This window comes from Gigantopelta aegis, chromosome 5, assembly GCF_016097555.1.
Source record: "Gigantopelta aegis isolate Gae_Host chromosome 5, Gae_host_genome, whole genome shotgun sequence".
Classification (NCBI taxonomy): Eukaryota; Metazoa; Mollusca; class Gastropoda; order Neomphalida; family Peltospiridae; genus Gigantopelta; species Gigantopelta aegis.
Window position 1 is genome coordinate 2576936 of NC_054703.1, and position 17138 is coordinate 2594073.

General features: G+C 39.1%; 1 protein-coding gene across 1 annotated transcript; it reads left to right on the top strand.

The window, feature by feature from the left end:
- Positions 1-713: 713 nt before the first annotated feature.
- LOC121373801 (zinc finger protein 619-like) lies at positions 714-16372 on the top strand. Its single transcript, XM_041500575.1, has 2 exons — positions 714-1210; positions 12729-16372. Exon 2 carries the CDS (start codon positions 12757-12759, stop codon positions 14704-14706), a length of 1950 nt encoding a protein of 649 aa, XP_041356509.1. The 5' UTR covers positions 714-1210; positions 12729-12756; the 3' UTR covers positions 14707-16372.
- Positions 16373-17138: the final 766 nt, after the last annotated feature.

The following is a 17138-nucleotide window of genomic DNA, read 5'->3' on the forward strand; positions in this document are numbered from 1 at the left end:
TTTAAGCAACACAATTAAAATTCTCTTTGTTGCATTACTGAAAAGTTTAAAATTAAATATGGTTAATGGATATAAAACATGATTAATTCGACTACACACGGAAACAATTAAACGTCATAGTGATTGACACACCTATTCACTTTAAGGGGCGGGACGTAGCCTAGTGGTAAAGCGCTCGCTTGCTGCGCGGTATGTTTGGGATCGATCCCCGTCGGTGAGCCCATTGGGCTATTTCTCGTTCCAGCCAGTGCACCACGACTGGTATATCAAAGGCCGTAGTATGTGCTACCCTGTCTGTGGGACGGTGCATATAAAATATCCCTTTGATGCTGATCGATGCTAGACCGACTTCACATCAGCCGAGAGCTTTACCACAGGGCTACTTCCCGGCCCTTAAATAGAGGGAAGAAAGAAAGAAAGAAAGAAAGAAATGTTTTATTTAACGACGCACTCAACACATTTTATTTACGGTTATATGGCGTCAGACATATGGTTAAGGACCACACAGATTTTGAGAGGAAACCCGTTGTCGCCACTACATGGGCTACTCTTTACGATTAGCAGCAAGGGATCTTTTATTTGCGCTTCCCACAAGCAGGATAGCACAAACCATGGCCTTTGTTGAACCAGTTATGGATCACTGGTCAGTGCAAGTGGTTTACACCTACCCATTGAGCCTTGCGGAGCACTCACAAATGTAGCGGGTTTCCCCTTTAAGACTATATATCAAAATTACCAAATTGTTGGCATCAATGTGCTCTAGTGATGTTGTTAAACAAAACACTCTTCTTTTTTTTCTTGTTGATAACCACTGGCTGTTTCGGGGACACTTCGAAATTCGGGAGTGCGCACCCCCAATACCCTCTCCCTGGATTCGCGCCAAAAATATTAATAACAGCTAAATCCTCGACATATATTAGTATTACTACATGTAAGAGATATTTATGAATGTAATACATAACATTCTTACGTTTAATCTTTAATGTATTAAATTCAGGACAGTTTAACAATGTATCAAATCTTCGACAATAGCAGGGGGCATAACTCTTAATTTTCGAATAGCAAAAAAAAAAAAAAAAAAAATGTCATATGAAAAATATAATAACTGGTCCCCGGCATTCATTCTAGTTGTGCGCCATCTTTCGTGAAAAAGCCCAGACAAACACTGCAATGTTTGGTTTTCAAGAAATTGTTCAAACAGTACTGGCAGGTAACGAACGTTCTCCATTTTTCTTGTAATATACCCTTCCGACGTATATCTCGACGAATAATACTTTTTTCAAAGTTGTCTTTCAACTCCGGGAAGACTGCGTCCCAGCTGTCAGTAGACCGAGCCCGGTTCGTTTGGCGGTCCGACATGTGTCAAGTAGAGTCTTTCGCAGAACAAAGCAACGTCTTTGTTTACATTATGGTTCCAATGCAGCCATTTGCAAAAATCTATCAAAGTAAATTTTAGCGCCGCGAGATCATCTCAGCTAATCGAATGCGTGCGACTAATGACATTTTACGATTGTAAAGAAATTTTTTGTTTAATTTTTTAACGTTGGCATCTTTTTAAATGACCGTTTTTAGCGGTGTGGACGCGTCCTGGGAGAGTTTTCGGACAGCGCGGCAAAGATCAAAGGATTTCGTTTGTGATGGTGTGCTGACCTCACGGCCCCTAGGCGGTTAGAGAACACAAATCAGTTAGTGCACTTATGTTTAATTAGTGAAGATATTGGATAATTGAAGTATATGTATTGCCTGTGGTATGTTTATTGTAGTTACAAGATACATGATGGTTTACACATTGTTTTACCATTTAACTTTGTGGTGTTGATTGTTTCAGTATAGGTTTATGTAGCCATATTAAAAATAATATTTTCTTTCAGGTGGGTCTATTGTGCTCCACCACAGTTAAATAAAATAAAGTATATAAATTAAAATAGATTAATACTAACCTGATTAAACATGACAAAATACATAACTTTTCACATGAACACCAAACACCATTTTAGTACCCCCTCCCAACACCACCCTAATTATATAAAAAATAAAAATAATTATATAATATATATACATATATGTAGGTTAATACTAAACAGATGACAAAATTCATAACTTCACTTGTATACCATTTTAGCTAGTATGTTTTATTATTATTAAATTGTTTTACATCACAACTTTGCAGGGGCGTAGCGTGATCTGGAACTGGGGGGTTTGAATATGAACCAAGTGGACCCTTTTTCTATTTTGTTTTTGCACCACTAGAAACTCCATATAAAACTATGTTTTAGTTCTGAAAGTGGACCATTTGCTTCAGCGGGGGATGAGGGAGTGGGGGGGGGGGCACCTGAACCCCCCCCCCCCAGCCTACGCCCCTGATTTGTCTAGAGTTTGTCCAGTTTGGTTGGACATAAAAAAAATGGAAATAACAAAAAGTGTTCTATTGTTCAGTTTCAGAATTTGTAAAACCACTCATCAATTGGTATATAAATAAAACAGCAATGATTTACCCATATATAATGAAGAATGTGTGCTGCTCTTGAAGTTTGAAATTCAAATTTCTTTCAAGATTAGTTTATTCAACTTAAAATATATTTGATTATTCTGTGATCACATACATGTAAGTCAGCATGTTTCTTTTTAAGTTTTAGTTTAAAATTTTATAAATTGCACACCGAGGTACTTTGGGATTTTGTTCATTGACATCCGTAATGGATGTTACTGCAGCAGTTACATTGAGAAAGAGCAGATCATTTTATTAAAATCAAGGTTTTCAGGAAACCAGTGTAGAAAAACGATGTGGTACAAATTTTGGCAAAGAAATATTAACCTTCCACTTTACTTTCTGTTCTCTTCAGGTCTACTTTGGTTCGTAGAAATTGGTTGACTTATGGCCAGAGTCTGGCTGCCAGACTGGTACCAATAACCCACAACGGGCCATAGGATTTTAAATTTCGTGGGAAACACTTTCTCGGTTCCGTGTCTGGTGATCATGGGAACTCGTCGGAAACTTTTTAGGTTCCGTGAAAACAAGTCGTAAGAACCCATTTTTAAAGGGACATTCCCGAGTTTGCTGCATTGTAAGATGTTTCCGACTAATAAACTATTTCTACGATTAAACTTACATATTAAATATATTTTCTTGTTTAAAATATCAGTGTCTGTATATTCAATGTGTTTCTGATCGTCTTAATATTTGTAAGAAGCCCAAACTGGATTTTGTCTTCTAATAATTTTGTACGTACGAAAAAACTTATTTTAGGAAATAAAATGAAATTTACGCTAGTACAAATATTAGAAGGATCAGAAACACGTTTAATATACAGCCACTGATATGTTGTGCAGGAAAATATATTTGATATGTAAATACAATCGTTAAAAAGTCTCTGTTAGTCGATAACATCTTAACAATTGCAGCAAACTCAGGAATTTCCCTTTAATACATTGATTTAATTTTAAAATATTATTATCGCAAAAATTTGTGCAAAGAGACATGTTTTCAAACTCAATATAAAGTTGATTTTCGACACGTCCTCTCATTATACACATGCTCTTCTGATTTTGACAGTTTTAAAATATTTTTTACAAAATTATATTTGAATTTAAATACTTTTTCTTGACCCCTATATTTAAGAGATACACAACAGGACCCATATTTTCGAAGCTCTTTTAGTGCCACGAAATAGTAAAACCATCGTAGGGTGTGACGTCACTACAGCGCACGCCATAGTAACGTCATAGCTTAGGATAATTTTACGATTTCGTAGGCTAAGATTGCTTCGAAAATATGGGCCCAGATAATTAGCGCTAGTTTGGTTCAAATGCGTGACGCATTTGATTGAGCGCATGTTCAAACTCTGATTCGGGTTTACTTGAACCGGAACACTGAGAAGTTTGGTTAACACAATAATCTAAATAGGGTCTCGTGATTGTGTCAAACATACTCTTCAATTGTGTGATATTAGAAACAAAATTAAAAAATAATTATATATAATTTATTTTTGTTGAATAGTCGTACTCGATATAATAATCACCTGTGGTAAACAAAATTCCGGTTCCGTGATTTTACCGACATGCTACCGGAAATGATCGTTACTGTAAAAATCCAATCTAATTAAAATTAGCTCCATTATTACATGTGGATCTAACACCAACCAGTTGGAGCTCATGTCCAGCAATCAAAACCTTACTTGCAGGAAGCGTCAGAACCAGACTATTTTTTGCATTATTATTTTTTGTTTATGAAGAGTTTAGATTATTAGATTTAATACATTTTTGGAAATATTTCATGCAAATCCTGATAGATTCAGATGTTTAACGCAGGCGCGAATAGAATTTCACGAACATTTTTATTCCTGTATCCTTCCTACGGGCCACTGGCCTCGGTGGTGGCATGGTTAGGCCATCGGTCTACAGGCTGGTAGGTACTGGGTTCAGATCCCAGTCGAGGCATGGGATTTTTAATCCAGATTCTGACTCCAAACCCTGAGTGAGTGCTCCGCAAGGCTCAATGGGCAGGTGTAAACCACTTGCACCAACCAGTGATCCATAACTGGTTCAACAAAGGCCATGGTTTGTGCTATCCTGCCTGTGGGAAGTGCAAATAAAAGATCCCTTGCTGCTACCGTATAACCGGAAATTTTCGTGGTCTTAATTTTTTGGTTTGGGGTATAAAAACATTTCAAGGTTTCTTATTTTTGTTGTTTGCCAAATAGCAAGTCTAGTTGCGAGAATACTTGCTATTGTTGATTAAAGTTTCACTTCGGTTGCCAGTTGTTCGATACTATCGATACAATAGAAGAGTTACCTGTAGCCTAATTGGCCACTGTGATACCCGATATGCTATTCGACAGACAACTGATCACAGTCTTTGATTTTGTGTAAAGCCAGTTACGACGTATGTGTGAACAAAGCACTTAAGGACACCATGAAGTCTAATTTTACCACATGGTATTCAAAGCGGGTTTCCCTGGCTATGAAACACGGCGAAGTTGTAACGGACATCAAGATCGAAATGCGTACTTCGGCGATAAAACCAATTCATGCAAGGTGGATTATGAAAGTTACGGCAGAATTAAAAATACGCCAGGAAATGTTGAAATCTGCATTCATCCACCCCAGAATCTCTGATGCAGTGCGGGCAGACATTGACAAAAACAATATACGAAATTTAAAAATATTTCATTATATTCTACAAACCGTGAGATTCACGCAATAACTTTTAAAAAATTCTAACTTGTTGTTTTGACTATACTATTCTCCGGTGGACTGCGCATGACAGGAAATAAAATGTTCCTGTAAATTGTCAGTGTGTTATGGTTTTCAAAATAAATATTTTAGTTAGAATTTGTTGATTTTTTCAAATATTTTTCGATGCTGACTACTTACCCTCGAAACCCACGAAAATAAAAATCCTCGAAAATTTCCGGTTATACGGTAATCGGAAAGAGTAGTCTATGTAGTGGCGACAGCAGGTTTCCTCTCAAAATCTGTGTGGTCCTTAACCATATGTCTGACGCCATATAACCCTGAAATAAAATGTGGTTGCAGTGTTCTCGCTGGGTGAAAATTAAAGGAGGGCGGCCGTGCAGCACCACACCCTTCAAAAAAAAAAGGGGGGTTATGTTACGGTAACCGTCGTAAATGTTTCGTCAGTTGCTTTTTCGTACACAACGTGGCTTGTTTCCTTTGATGTCTAGTGGGCAGACTGATCATTGTGGGGGTTTTTTGTGTGGAAAAAAGTGTGCATTTGGAAATAGCGGAGATAAGTGCTGGAAAATATAGTAGGGTGCTGGAAAATAAAGAGGGGCACAGAAAAATAAAGGAGGGAGGAGAACGTGAAAGGAGGCGGCAAAATGCAATAGCAGGGTGGGCCGCCCCGCTTAAATGGAGCAGCGAGAACACTGTTGAGTGCGTCGTTAAATAAAACATTTCTTTCTTTCTTTTTTCCTACAGGCCAATATTTTGGCAATTCTTTTAAGAGAATCTTAAAACAACTTTAGTGTTATTGTATATTTTAACATAATAACTTAAGACATTTTATAGAAATAACTTTTAATTCCTTTGGAAAATAATAATTTAAATGATTGAAAAAATAAATACAATTTTACTGACATTTTTAGCCTTTGAAATTTGTGCTATCCAGACAAATTTATTTAACTTTTATTTATTTTTTGGTCCCAAAAGCTTGTGATAAAATTGATATATGCAATTTTTTAAAATCATTATCAGTTATTTACTTTGTTATTAAATGTATTAAATTTCTGTTACAAGATGATCAGAATTTCGAGTCCTGCTTTTCGGTGTATTACAGAACAGACGTTCTACACTTTTTGTGTGTGACCTAACAGTAACTAAGTGCAGATAGACTGAAAAATGAAACATAGCAGTATAAAGTAATGATGTTCCAATGACTGCAAAATATTGCACAGTTACTTGCAAAAATTAATTTAGAAATTCAAAATGCAGGTAGTTATTTCAGTAACATGCAGCCATTGCATACATGTATGTATTCAGTGCATAAAATTTGGCATGCACGATTTTGTCGTTCGTCTATCAGTTATGTGAAACTAATATCAACATAAATTACGGATCTTTCATGCAAAAGCTGTAATCCTTGATAAAAAAAAGTATAAAAAGACGTGTTGGCTAATTTTATCTCTGTTTTGGGAAGAAAATATATGAATTTGTTTTTTTGGGTATTTATAATAGGAAATTTAATGGAGAAAAGCTACGAAAATTGTTCGTATTAGATTCTCGTTTGATTACCATGGCAGGGATGGGGCCCTGATATCACTACCTTAACAGTCATGTCATGACAAATGATTCTGTAAAATATTAGTAATATAGATGTATACAGTAATAATAGCATATTACAACAGTAAGTCAGGGAGTATTTTGTTTTCAAAATCTTGATAAGCGATATTTCTAGTCATTTATAAATTGATTAGCAACTACTGTTAAATGTTTTAAAATTGCGTAGTGAATTGTGATGTGATACTACACAAAAGGATCCCTGTAAGTACAGGCATGGATGCAGGATTTCTGAAAGGGGGGTGGGGGGGTTCCAAATGTTAGGACTTATCTCTCCTTTAAAAAAAAAAAGGGTGTCTGGACCCCCCTGGATCCACTACTGAAGTACTAATATACATGGATATATGAATGCATAAAAATTTGACGATAAATGGGGTTAACAGTGAAAAGTGGATATATAAAGAAAATGAGTTGGAGACGGAGAACAATTTGTTCAGCATTGCATCACAATTCTCTCTATGCAAGTTTCAGAGATTGATGAACAATTTTAAAACATTAAACAGTGTAGTCATTTTCAATTGACTAGAAATATTGCTAATCCAGATTTTGAAAACAAAATGTTCTCTGAAAGAATGGAAGAGAGGAATAGAAAGCGAGAGTTAAAGTTTGTTTTGTTTAACAACACTAGAACACATTAATTTATTAATTATAGGCTGTTGGATGTCAAATATTTGGTAATTTTGACATATAGTCTTAGAGAGGAAACCCTCTACATTTTCCCATTAGTAGCAAGGTATCTCTTTATATTCACCATCCCACAGACAGGATAGCATATACCACGGACCTTGATATACCAGTCATGGTGCACTAGCTGGAACGAGAAATAGCCCAATGGGTCCACTGACGGAGATTGATTATAGACCGACCGTGCATCAAATGAGTGCTTTTGACACCCAATAGCTGATGCATTTTTCGTGCTGGGGTGTTGTTAAGCATTCATTCATTCATTCAGGCGAGTGCTATACTACTGAGATATATCCCAATCCCGAGAAAAGAGAAAAAGAAAGGACAAAAGAGAATAACCTTAGAGGCAGTCATATGTATCCTGTGGCACTTTACTCTGACCTATATCAACTTACATGACTGACAGGCATTACTGTCAGTGTTGTTAAGTTTTAGCCCTGGGCATATTGTCACTGTTAGTGTTATACATTATCGGTGTTCATCACTATTTGTCTGTGACTAAGTTCTTCCAAATTGGAGCCTATGATATAACATTGTAAGTATACTCAGCGCAAGTAGAAACTTTACACTGCGTAAATTTGACTGCACAAATTAAATACAGGGTGCATGACTATAAAAATGCTATGTAAGGATGTCGATATCATTTGAGAAGCAACACAGATTGACACAAGTCGATGTGGGGATCAATTTATTGCGTATTACTGCCTGATGTCATGTGACCCCCCAAAACAATTTTCACATGATGAGATCGTGGCACGTTTTGAAGTCAATAACGCGTGTGATCGCCTTGCGCAGCCACCACAGCCGCACAACGTCTTCTCATAGACCGAAGAACTCCTCTGAAAACCCGTACCAGAAGTCGTCGCCATTGGTTGATCAGTGCCTGCCCAAGAGCTTGAAGGGTCTGCGGTGGGTTGACCTGCTGTATCAGTCTGCTTCCCAATTCATCCCAAATGTGTTCGATGGGATTCAGGTCTGGTGAACGGGACGACCAATCCATGACGTTGATACCAGCGTTTCGCAAGAAATTGCGCATCAAGATCGCTGTATGGGGTGTAGCGTTGTCTTGTTGAAATGTCAATCCTGGACCGTGTTGTTGCATGAACGGCAGCAGTTCCGGTGTCAGCACTTGATCACGGTATTGTGCGGCAATGAGGTTGCCCTGGACGACAGTCAATCGGGAACGGCCATGGGAACAAAATGAACCCCAAACCATTACGCTGCCGCCACCAAATCTGTCGACCTCCTGAACACAACACTGGGCATAGTGTTCTCGCAGTCTGCGCCACACCCGTACCCTGCCATCAGCAAACCTAAGTGTGAAACGTGACTCGTCACTAAAGACAACGTTATTCCAGCATCTCTGATTCCATCTAACATGTCGTCGGGTCTATTCCAGACGTTGACGACGGTGAAATGGCGTGAAAATGGGTCTTTTGTATGGTCTCCTAGCTCGCAGACCAGCAGTCCGTAGTCGATTCCTGATGGTGGATTGTGACACCCGACCCCTGAACAATTGTCTGCTTGTGGATGCGGCCGTCTCGAACCGATTACAGAGATGACGTAATCTGATTTGTCCATCCTCTCGGCGTGACATCACACGCGGATGTCCTGGCCTTGGACGATCCGCCACTACACCTGTCTGTTGCACACGGGTTCTGAGATTATGAATTGTCTGTCGGCTGCATCCTAGTGTGCGAGCAACTGCAGCAACGGATTGTCCTGCGTGTAGCCTACCCACAGCACGCTCACGTTCTGCATTTGTGAGGCGTGGCATTCAGTCAAAAATTTGTCACCAGAAATTTTAATGTGTTTTCCTATTAAACAATACGTGTGTGAATTGATTTGAAGGCATATGCGTTCACTGTGTTGATCACGTGACCCTGTGCACGTGTTTGTCAGGTTTTGCGCAGAAAAGCAATATGTGCGTTTTCACTCCGCCCCGTCCATGCAGTATCATCGGGAAGACCTTTATCATCCATTATGTAACGCAAATTTTAACTGATTTCCTCCAAAATAATTTACGATAAAAAATATGATTGTAAAGTTTCTACTTGCGCTCAGTATATAAGTGATCGATATCAGTTGGTTGAGTGCTCACTTGAGGTTTTTGCATTGCAGGATCGAACCATCTTGGTGGATCCATTCAACTGATTGGTGGGTTTTTTATTTTATTAAAACAGTGGTTGTATCCACAAATCTCTATTATTGTCTGTTTTGCCATAGCATACAAAACAAAATCATGTAGATTTTACTGTATTGGAAAATAAATTACTAAACAAACAGGTAAGTGGTACAACTAAACTCGTTGTTTGAAAATGTATCAAACTCGCTTTCGCTTGTCAGATACATTTTAAAACAACTCGTTGTGAGATAAATGGTATCTAACGGCCACTCGTGTATTATTCTCTATTCAATATTTCAGATCCTTCAGTTATTTATTTAATTGTTTTGTTTAAAAACATTCAGACAAGTATGACATCATAAACCGAAAGTATTAGGTCACAACCCAATGTAAATTGTGACGGTATCACCAAAATAACAAGTGTTACATCAGCTCTCACAACCCATTATAAGTAAATTCATTATGCCACTTTTATCTGCGATCAACCTTGTCATAAATGTAGGAAAAATAAATTGATTTAAATTGTAGCTTTAACCTTTAGACTACTGGATTAATTTTTAACAAAAAAACACATTGAGTTTATAATTTATACTCGCCTTCAGAGATAGAAGCTAACGCTCGTCCCCTCGCCCCAGGCAAGTAGAAATCCCTGGGAGCGAGTACAATTTAAATGGCACTAGTCCCCGGGTGAGTAATACTGGGCAGTTGTGACCCAGATTCATGATGCGGAAAGTCAAACTATTTTGCCAATGAAACCTGTTAAACATACAAACTGTAGATGTATGTCATCAAAATAAATTGCCGTGACAGATTGACAAAGTCAAAAAGTTTCGCAGTTTCGTTTGGTCTCAATAAATCCAGATATTTACTGAAAACACAATCGGAACTTTCTGGTGTTTGTTTCTGAATTCCAAAAATTTACATAATATTCCGATTATAGATAAGGCATGTTCGGAAGAGAAAATGTTTTTTTATTTGTGTGCGTGTTTGTGTTTTGTGTTCGTTTCGTCGGTAATAAATAAACCCATTGTAATAGATCATGTTGGCAACGATCGATTTTAACTAGCTGCTTCCATACGTCTTGAGTAGAGAGTTCCGAGTTTACTAGTGGACATCCGAGTGTATTAAGACAGAATAAAATAATTCAGTAACAGTAAACATAATTCCTGAGTTGTATCACTTAAATTAATTTAATATTATAATTGCTATTATGTTTTGTAAACACCCTATCCTTTGCTGCCTCCTTTATGGGTGGGGGGGGGGTGTGTAATTAAAAAACCCACAAAAACATTTACTGAATGACGACCAAGGTGGTATACTTTATTGTAATGTTTATCATATGTAATTATGATCTTTTAAAAGTATTGTTAGCCAGAAACTTGTGATTAATGGCTTCTAAATAAGGAATCTCCATTAAACAAATATGAAAATAACCACAAATGACAACACACTAGAAACTTCACTTTTATTCATTTTATTATGGATGTCCATTATATTTTCACCATTAAAGATAAAATACAAGCAACATAGTAATGTGTGTTCAATCCCTGAACAACTCGCTAGATCCCATATAGGTTTCGTCTTCTCAAACTGCTTCAATAATGAAGTGGAGATGGGGTGAGTGAGGGGCTAGTGAATTTTTCCAGGGGGGAAAAAAGAAGAAAGAAATGTTTTATTTAACGACGCACTCAACACATTTTATTTACGGTTATATGGCGTCAGACATATGGTTAAGGACCACACGGGTATTGAGAGAAAGAAAGAAAGACATGTTTTATTTAACGACGCACTCAACATATTTTATTTACGGTTATATGGCGTCAGACATATGGTTAAGGACCACACAGATTTTGAGAGGAAACCTGCTGTCACCACTACATGGGCTACTCTTTCCGATTAGCAGCAAGGGATCTTTTATTTGCACTTCCCACAGGCAGGATAGCACAAACCATGGCCTTTGTTGAACCAGTTATGGATCACTGGTCGGTGCAAGTGGTTTACACCTACCCATTGAGCCTTGCGGAGCACTCACTCAGGGTTTGGAGTCGGTATCTGGATGAAAAATCCCATGCCTCGACTGGGATCCGAACCCAGTACCTACCAGCCTGTAGACCTATGGCCTAACCACTACGCCACCGAGGCCGTTTTTTTCCAGGGGACTAGCAACTACATTCACTTAAAATGTTTTATAAATACATAAAAAAAAGGTCATATTTGAATCGGTAAGTATTATTTTAGATCAGTTAATGTTGATTAAAATTAGCTCCCCTTCCCCCCTCCTCCACCCCCCAAAAAAAATTGTGTTTACTTACGGGCATTTGTGGCCAACTGTCCAGTATTTATGTCCATTATTCCCGATAACAGTGGTGTTTTTTTACCAGAATTGTTTTTTAAAAATGAACCATAATTGATATCCCAATATTTTTTTATTTTCGTTGTTGGTAAAACAATCAAATTTATTATCAAATTAGCTGTCACAATCAGCTATCGATCCATGAAAATGGCCGCGAACGTGCCACGATTGTTGTTAAAATTCCAAGGTATGTTCCATTGAAAAACAACAAACAAAAGCTAGCATGCTGTCAAATAGACTGTTTCCTGTCCAAAAAAAAAGTTTCTGGTGAGTGTCGTGTGCAAAACGTCGGGGAAATACAGGGCTTCTAGAATTTTTATAAAATCCACTAGCCATGGGATCAGTAATTAAAAAAATTTACTAGCCACAATTAAAAATTCACTAGCCCTACTTTACTTTAAGTCAATACTATTTTACTAAATAATAGTAGTAATCAGATATGTCACCTAAAGAGGGAGACAGCTAGAAAACACTAACATTGGGGGTTTGGGATGGGGGCAGGCTATTCATATTTACAAAATATGCTTAATTGCAACATTTGACTATTTCTTTTTTACTAGCTGTCTGGCATGGCAATATTAGTTATTTAATAACATTGAATATTACTAGCCATGGGAGTGGGACTACCATAATCTAGAAGCCCTGGGAAATATGAATTGGGGAATGCACTGTATATAGTGTACAGTATGTCGACTAGCATGACGTCGGGCGAGATATCTCACCTGCAAGTAGTCAGAAGGTTAAACTTTAATTATTTTAATATTTCAGATCTTCCCAGATCTTGCTGTCCAAAACAATGAGCGATGCTGACATCATGGCTAAATCATACGCAAAAGAAGCGGAGGAGGCAATGGAGGAAAATACACAAGAAGACGAGGGAAAGATTGAGCCCATGGAAGATCCACCACCAGTGGTCAATAATGACGAACCACTATCGCTGACCACGCGGTTTGGCCGTAAAACCACTCCCACAAGTCTGGTAACTGGATCGATCCTGAGCAGTTTCCGGTACGGTCACAACAGCAAGCTGGCATGTCGCTTCTGTGGCAAGACCTTCTCACAGGCCGGCTACATCAAGGCCCACGAGAGACTGCACACTGGGGAGAAACCTTTTGCCTGTTCCATCTGCGGCAAACGCTTTTCCGACCCGAGCAACTGGAAGAAACACGAACGAGTCCACAATAACCAGAGCAGCCGCAGCAGTCCTGCGCCTAGCCCACCGAAACCAACCCCACCGCCGACACCAAACAACCTGAGTTCGCAGAGCATTGCCGACGCTCTGAACATCACGCCCAGCATGTCTGTGATGTCGAAGATGTCCGAGGACGAGGAGAGGAAGGAGAAGGAAAGGAGTCTGGTGATTCGAGCAGCAAGCTCTTTAATCACGTCGTCAATACAACAGCGGATGCGTCAAGCCGATGGGTCGTCGCCGGTTATCTGTAAGATCTGTGGCAAACTGTTCTCCAGCCAGAGTTCGCTGTCCACACACAAGAGGATCCACACGGGCGAACGGCCGTACTCATGTCGGTCGTGCGGCAAGAGTTTCACGCAGATAGGCACGCTGCGGACCCACGAGCGCATCCACACCGGCGAGAAACCGTACATCTGTAAAGTGTGCGGACGCACGTTTGCGCAGAGCGGCAGTTACAGGATGCACGAACGCCGCCACATGACGGATGCCATCCAGCGCTGTCACATCTGCTACGCAACCTTCACTAAGTGGCAGGATCTGCAACAACACATGGCGTCGCACCCTCACGTGACTGAGTCAGTCAACGATTATGCAAATTTCTCGCGGTTGGATATGATGAATCAGAAGAGTGACCCCAAAGACGAGATTCACTCGAACCAGACGCACGACGGCGTCCTCATTGACGACCTGCCCTACCACTCGCAGGCGCAGTCGCTCTACCAGAGTGCGTGCCAGTTGCCTCCCTTTTCTTCCATCATCCCTTTCAGGGCTCCTGTAGGGACGACATTTTCGCCAAGCTTCCCACCGCCTATCGGAATGTACAACTCTGCTGCTGGTCTGACCCTCGCCGAATCCTCTGAGCTCGGTCTTCTACGCCCTCACTACTTCCCGAGCATGTCGTTAGCCACCCAACTGAAGTTGCCGGAACCGTCCCCGGCTCAGGAGAACGAAGTTGTGAGCACCACTAGTCAAAGCCAGGTGCGGAAAGACGGGTCAGACTCCTCCCCTCTGGTATCTACCCCCGACGCTAATGACACTAGTCCGAAGAATGACTTCGAAACGGAGCTGGATCTGTCTCGGCACCATGCCCGTCCGACGAGCGAGTCCAGCGATACAGGGTCACAGTCGCCAGAAGGCATTGAAAACAACGGAGTAGATGCCCAGCAGTTGTCGATCGAACGCCAGAACCTCAACACGAGGATGATTCCCTCATCCAGCAATGGGCGCAAGCAGCGTCATCCGATGCGGCGTTGCAGCAGCAGTACCAGCAGCGAGCAAGAGCTTCCACAGTCGACATCTTCGCTGCTGTGCAACGGTGCTACGGATATCGAGAGTCCGAAGGACGAGGACCAGGCCCTGGTGTCCTACCTGTTGTGGAAGGGCAAGGTTTACAAGTGTGAGCACTGCCACATGATCTTCGAGGACTGCACTCTGTACCTGCTTCACAATGGATTCCACTCACACGACTCCGACCCGTTCAAGTGCGTCATCTGCAAGGTGTCCTGCAAGGACCGAATAGACTTTAACTGCCATCTCACCAGTCATATCAAATGAGGAGGTGGTTACCACTGATAACATTTCTTGAGTACCAAACCTGTATTTTTTTTTTTTTTTTGGTGGTCACAATTTGTGTTATAAGTGCCAGTATTGCTGGACAGAAATGGTCTTTGGATTGGTGTGAAGTGAAGTGAAGTGAAGTGAAGTGAAGTGAAGAAAATGTCATTGCTGTTAAAATTTCTTGAATACCAAACCTGTATTTGTTTTTTTACAATTTTTAGAATGCAAACTGATGTCTTTTGAAGTGCCAGTATTGCTAGACAGAAAGAGTCCTTGGATTGGTTTGAAGTGAAGTGAAGTGAAGAAAACATAATTTCTTTTGCTAATATCTTCTGAATTGCCAGAAATAGATCTTGGAATTGTTTGGTATTTGCTGAAGTGAACAAGTGAAATGAAATGAAGAATAAATCATTGCTGTTGAAATTTCTTGAATATCAAACCTTTAGATTTGTCACAAAGTGCAAGCTTTCGCTGATGTCTTCTGAATTGTTGGTTTTTCTTGGACAGAAATGGTTCTTGGAATGGTTTTACATCTACTAAAGGGAAGAAGTGAAGTGAAAAAAAAGGACATTGCTCTTGAACTTTATTGAATATCAAACCTGTAGATTTGTCAGAAGTGCCAGCTTTTCTTGATGTCTTCTGAATTGTCGGTTTTTCCTGGACGGAGGTTGTTCTGGGAATGGTTTGCATCGGCTGAAGTTTAGTCAGTCATTGCTGTTGAAATTTCTTGAGTACCGGGTACCAAAACCTATAGATTTGTCACAAGTACAAGCTTTTGCTGATGTCTTCTGAATTGTTGGTTTTTCCTGGACAGAAATGGTTCTTGGAATGGTATTACATCTGCTGAAGGGAAGAGGTGAAGTGAAAAAAAAAAAAAAAAAAAAAAAAAAGTGAAGTGAATTGAGTGAAGGAAACATCATTTCTGTTGAAATTTTTGGAATACCAAACCTACAGATTTGTCACAAGTGCAAGCTTTTGCTGATGTCTTTTGAATTGACAGTATTGCAGGACAGGAGTGGAGTTTGGAATTGGGTTTTTTGTCTGCTGAAATCAGCTGGAAAGTAGAATCTGGTCATATTTGGCGGTCTCAAGTTGGCCCATAGTCTTGTGGGTGTGCGTGCCTAAAATTACTGGGAATAACGACAAGAACCAGACGGAACAAACCACATTATTGGTCCACCTTTTTATTTTGTCTTAAAAACCAATTGTTTTTTATAAGATATGTTTAGAAATCTGGTGTTGGGCAGGCCCATAGTCAAGTAGGTGCAGGGCTAAACTGTATTTAAAAGATGAATGACCCATATTGGTGCCCTTATTGTGGTTGAGGATGGATGCCTTGAACCTTTAGCTGATGTATTCATGAAACACTGCTAGGTATACAGAACAACAAAAGAACTGCAAATATTAATGTAGTTTTCGTTAAAGGGACATAACCTAGTTTTTAAACACTAAGGCATATTTTTGACAATTAAAGCTGTATTTGACAACTGAAATCATACATTACTTAGATTTCATTGTTTAGATTATCCATTTCTGTACATTCGATGTGTTTTTGGTCATCCTGGTGTTTTTAATATCACAAAATGCATTTTTCATATTTTTAGAAATGCATGTGAGTCTGAATAGTAAAAGTTATGGTGTCGAGTTTTAGTCTATTTTTAGAGGGTATTTTCACCATTTCAAAGTCACAGACTCGTGTTTCACTCAACTGTAACTTTATCCAAATGTGTTACAGGTTTGTAGACTAACTAAACTTTGTGTTAATTTTCACAGGTAGAAACTAGGGTCTGTCCATTTAATTTATTAAAAGAAATTCTGTTTGGATCCCAAATTATCAATATCTTGTGAATATTTTAGGTCTATTTTGACAGGTTTTACAGATTTAATTTTATGATAAAAAAAATAAGAAAAAAAGATAGTGGAATATATAGTAAAATATTTGCCTTTCTTTTGCTGTTGTAGTATAGTATTGTTATTAGATTGTTAGGTGGGCATGTTTAGCTTTTAGTGTTTGTACGTGAATGTTTATTTTTACATGCAGGTAGTTACGTTAGTGGGACCATATCACTTACGATATGTTATTGGTTTAGTTTTTTTGTTGTTTTTTTTCCATGGTCACATGTTTGGTATTATTGCCTGTCTCGAGTTATGTCTAAACTTTGTGAGTTATGCCTCACCTTTGTGAGTTATGCCTCACCTTTGTGAGTTATGCCTCAACTTTGTGAGGTTCAAGTGTGTAAGATAGATTGTTAAACAAATGCCAACATTACTTACAAAATGTCTGCATTTATTTTGGTGCATATGTTTTTTGTTCTTCTCATTTTGTTTTCTTTGTTTTGATTGGATTATTGATTTAGTATTACTTTATTTGATTGGATAAACCACATCTGCAATTTGATTGGATGCATCAGTCTGTATTTGAATAGATA

Bases quoted from the DNA above. Each gene is read 5' to 3' on its own strand.
- LOC121373801 (XM_041500575.1), top strand. From the start codon at position 12,757: ATGAGCGATGCTGACATCATGGCTAAATCATACGCAAAAGAAGCGGAG.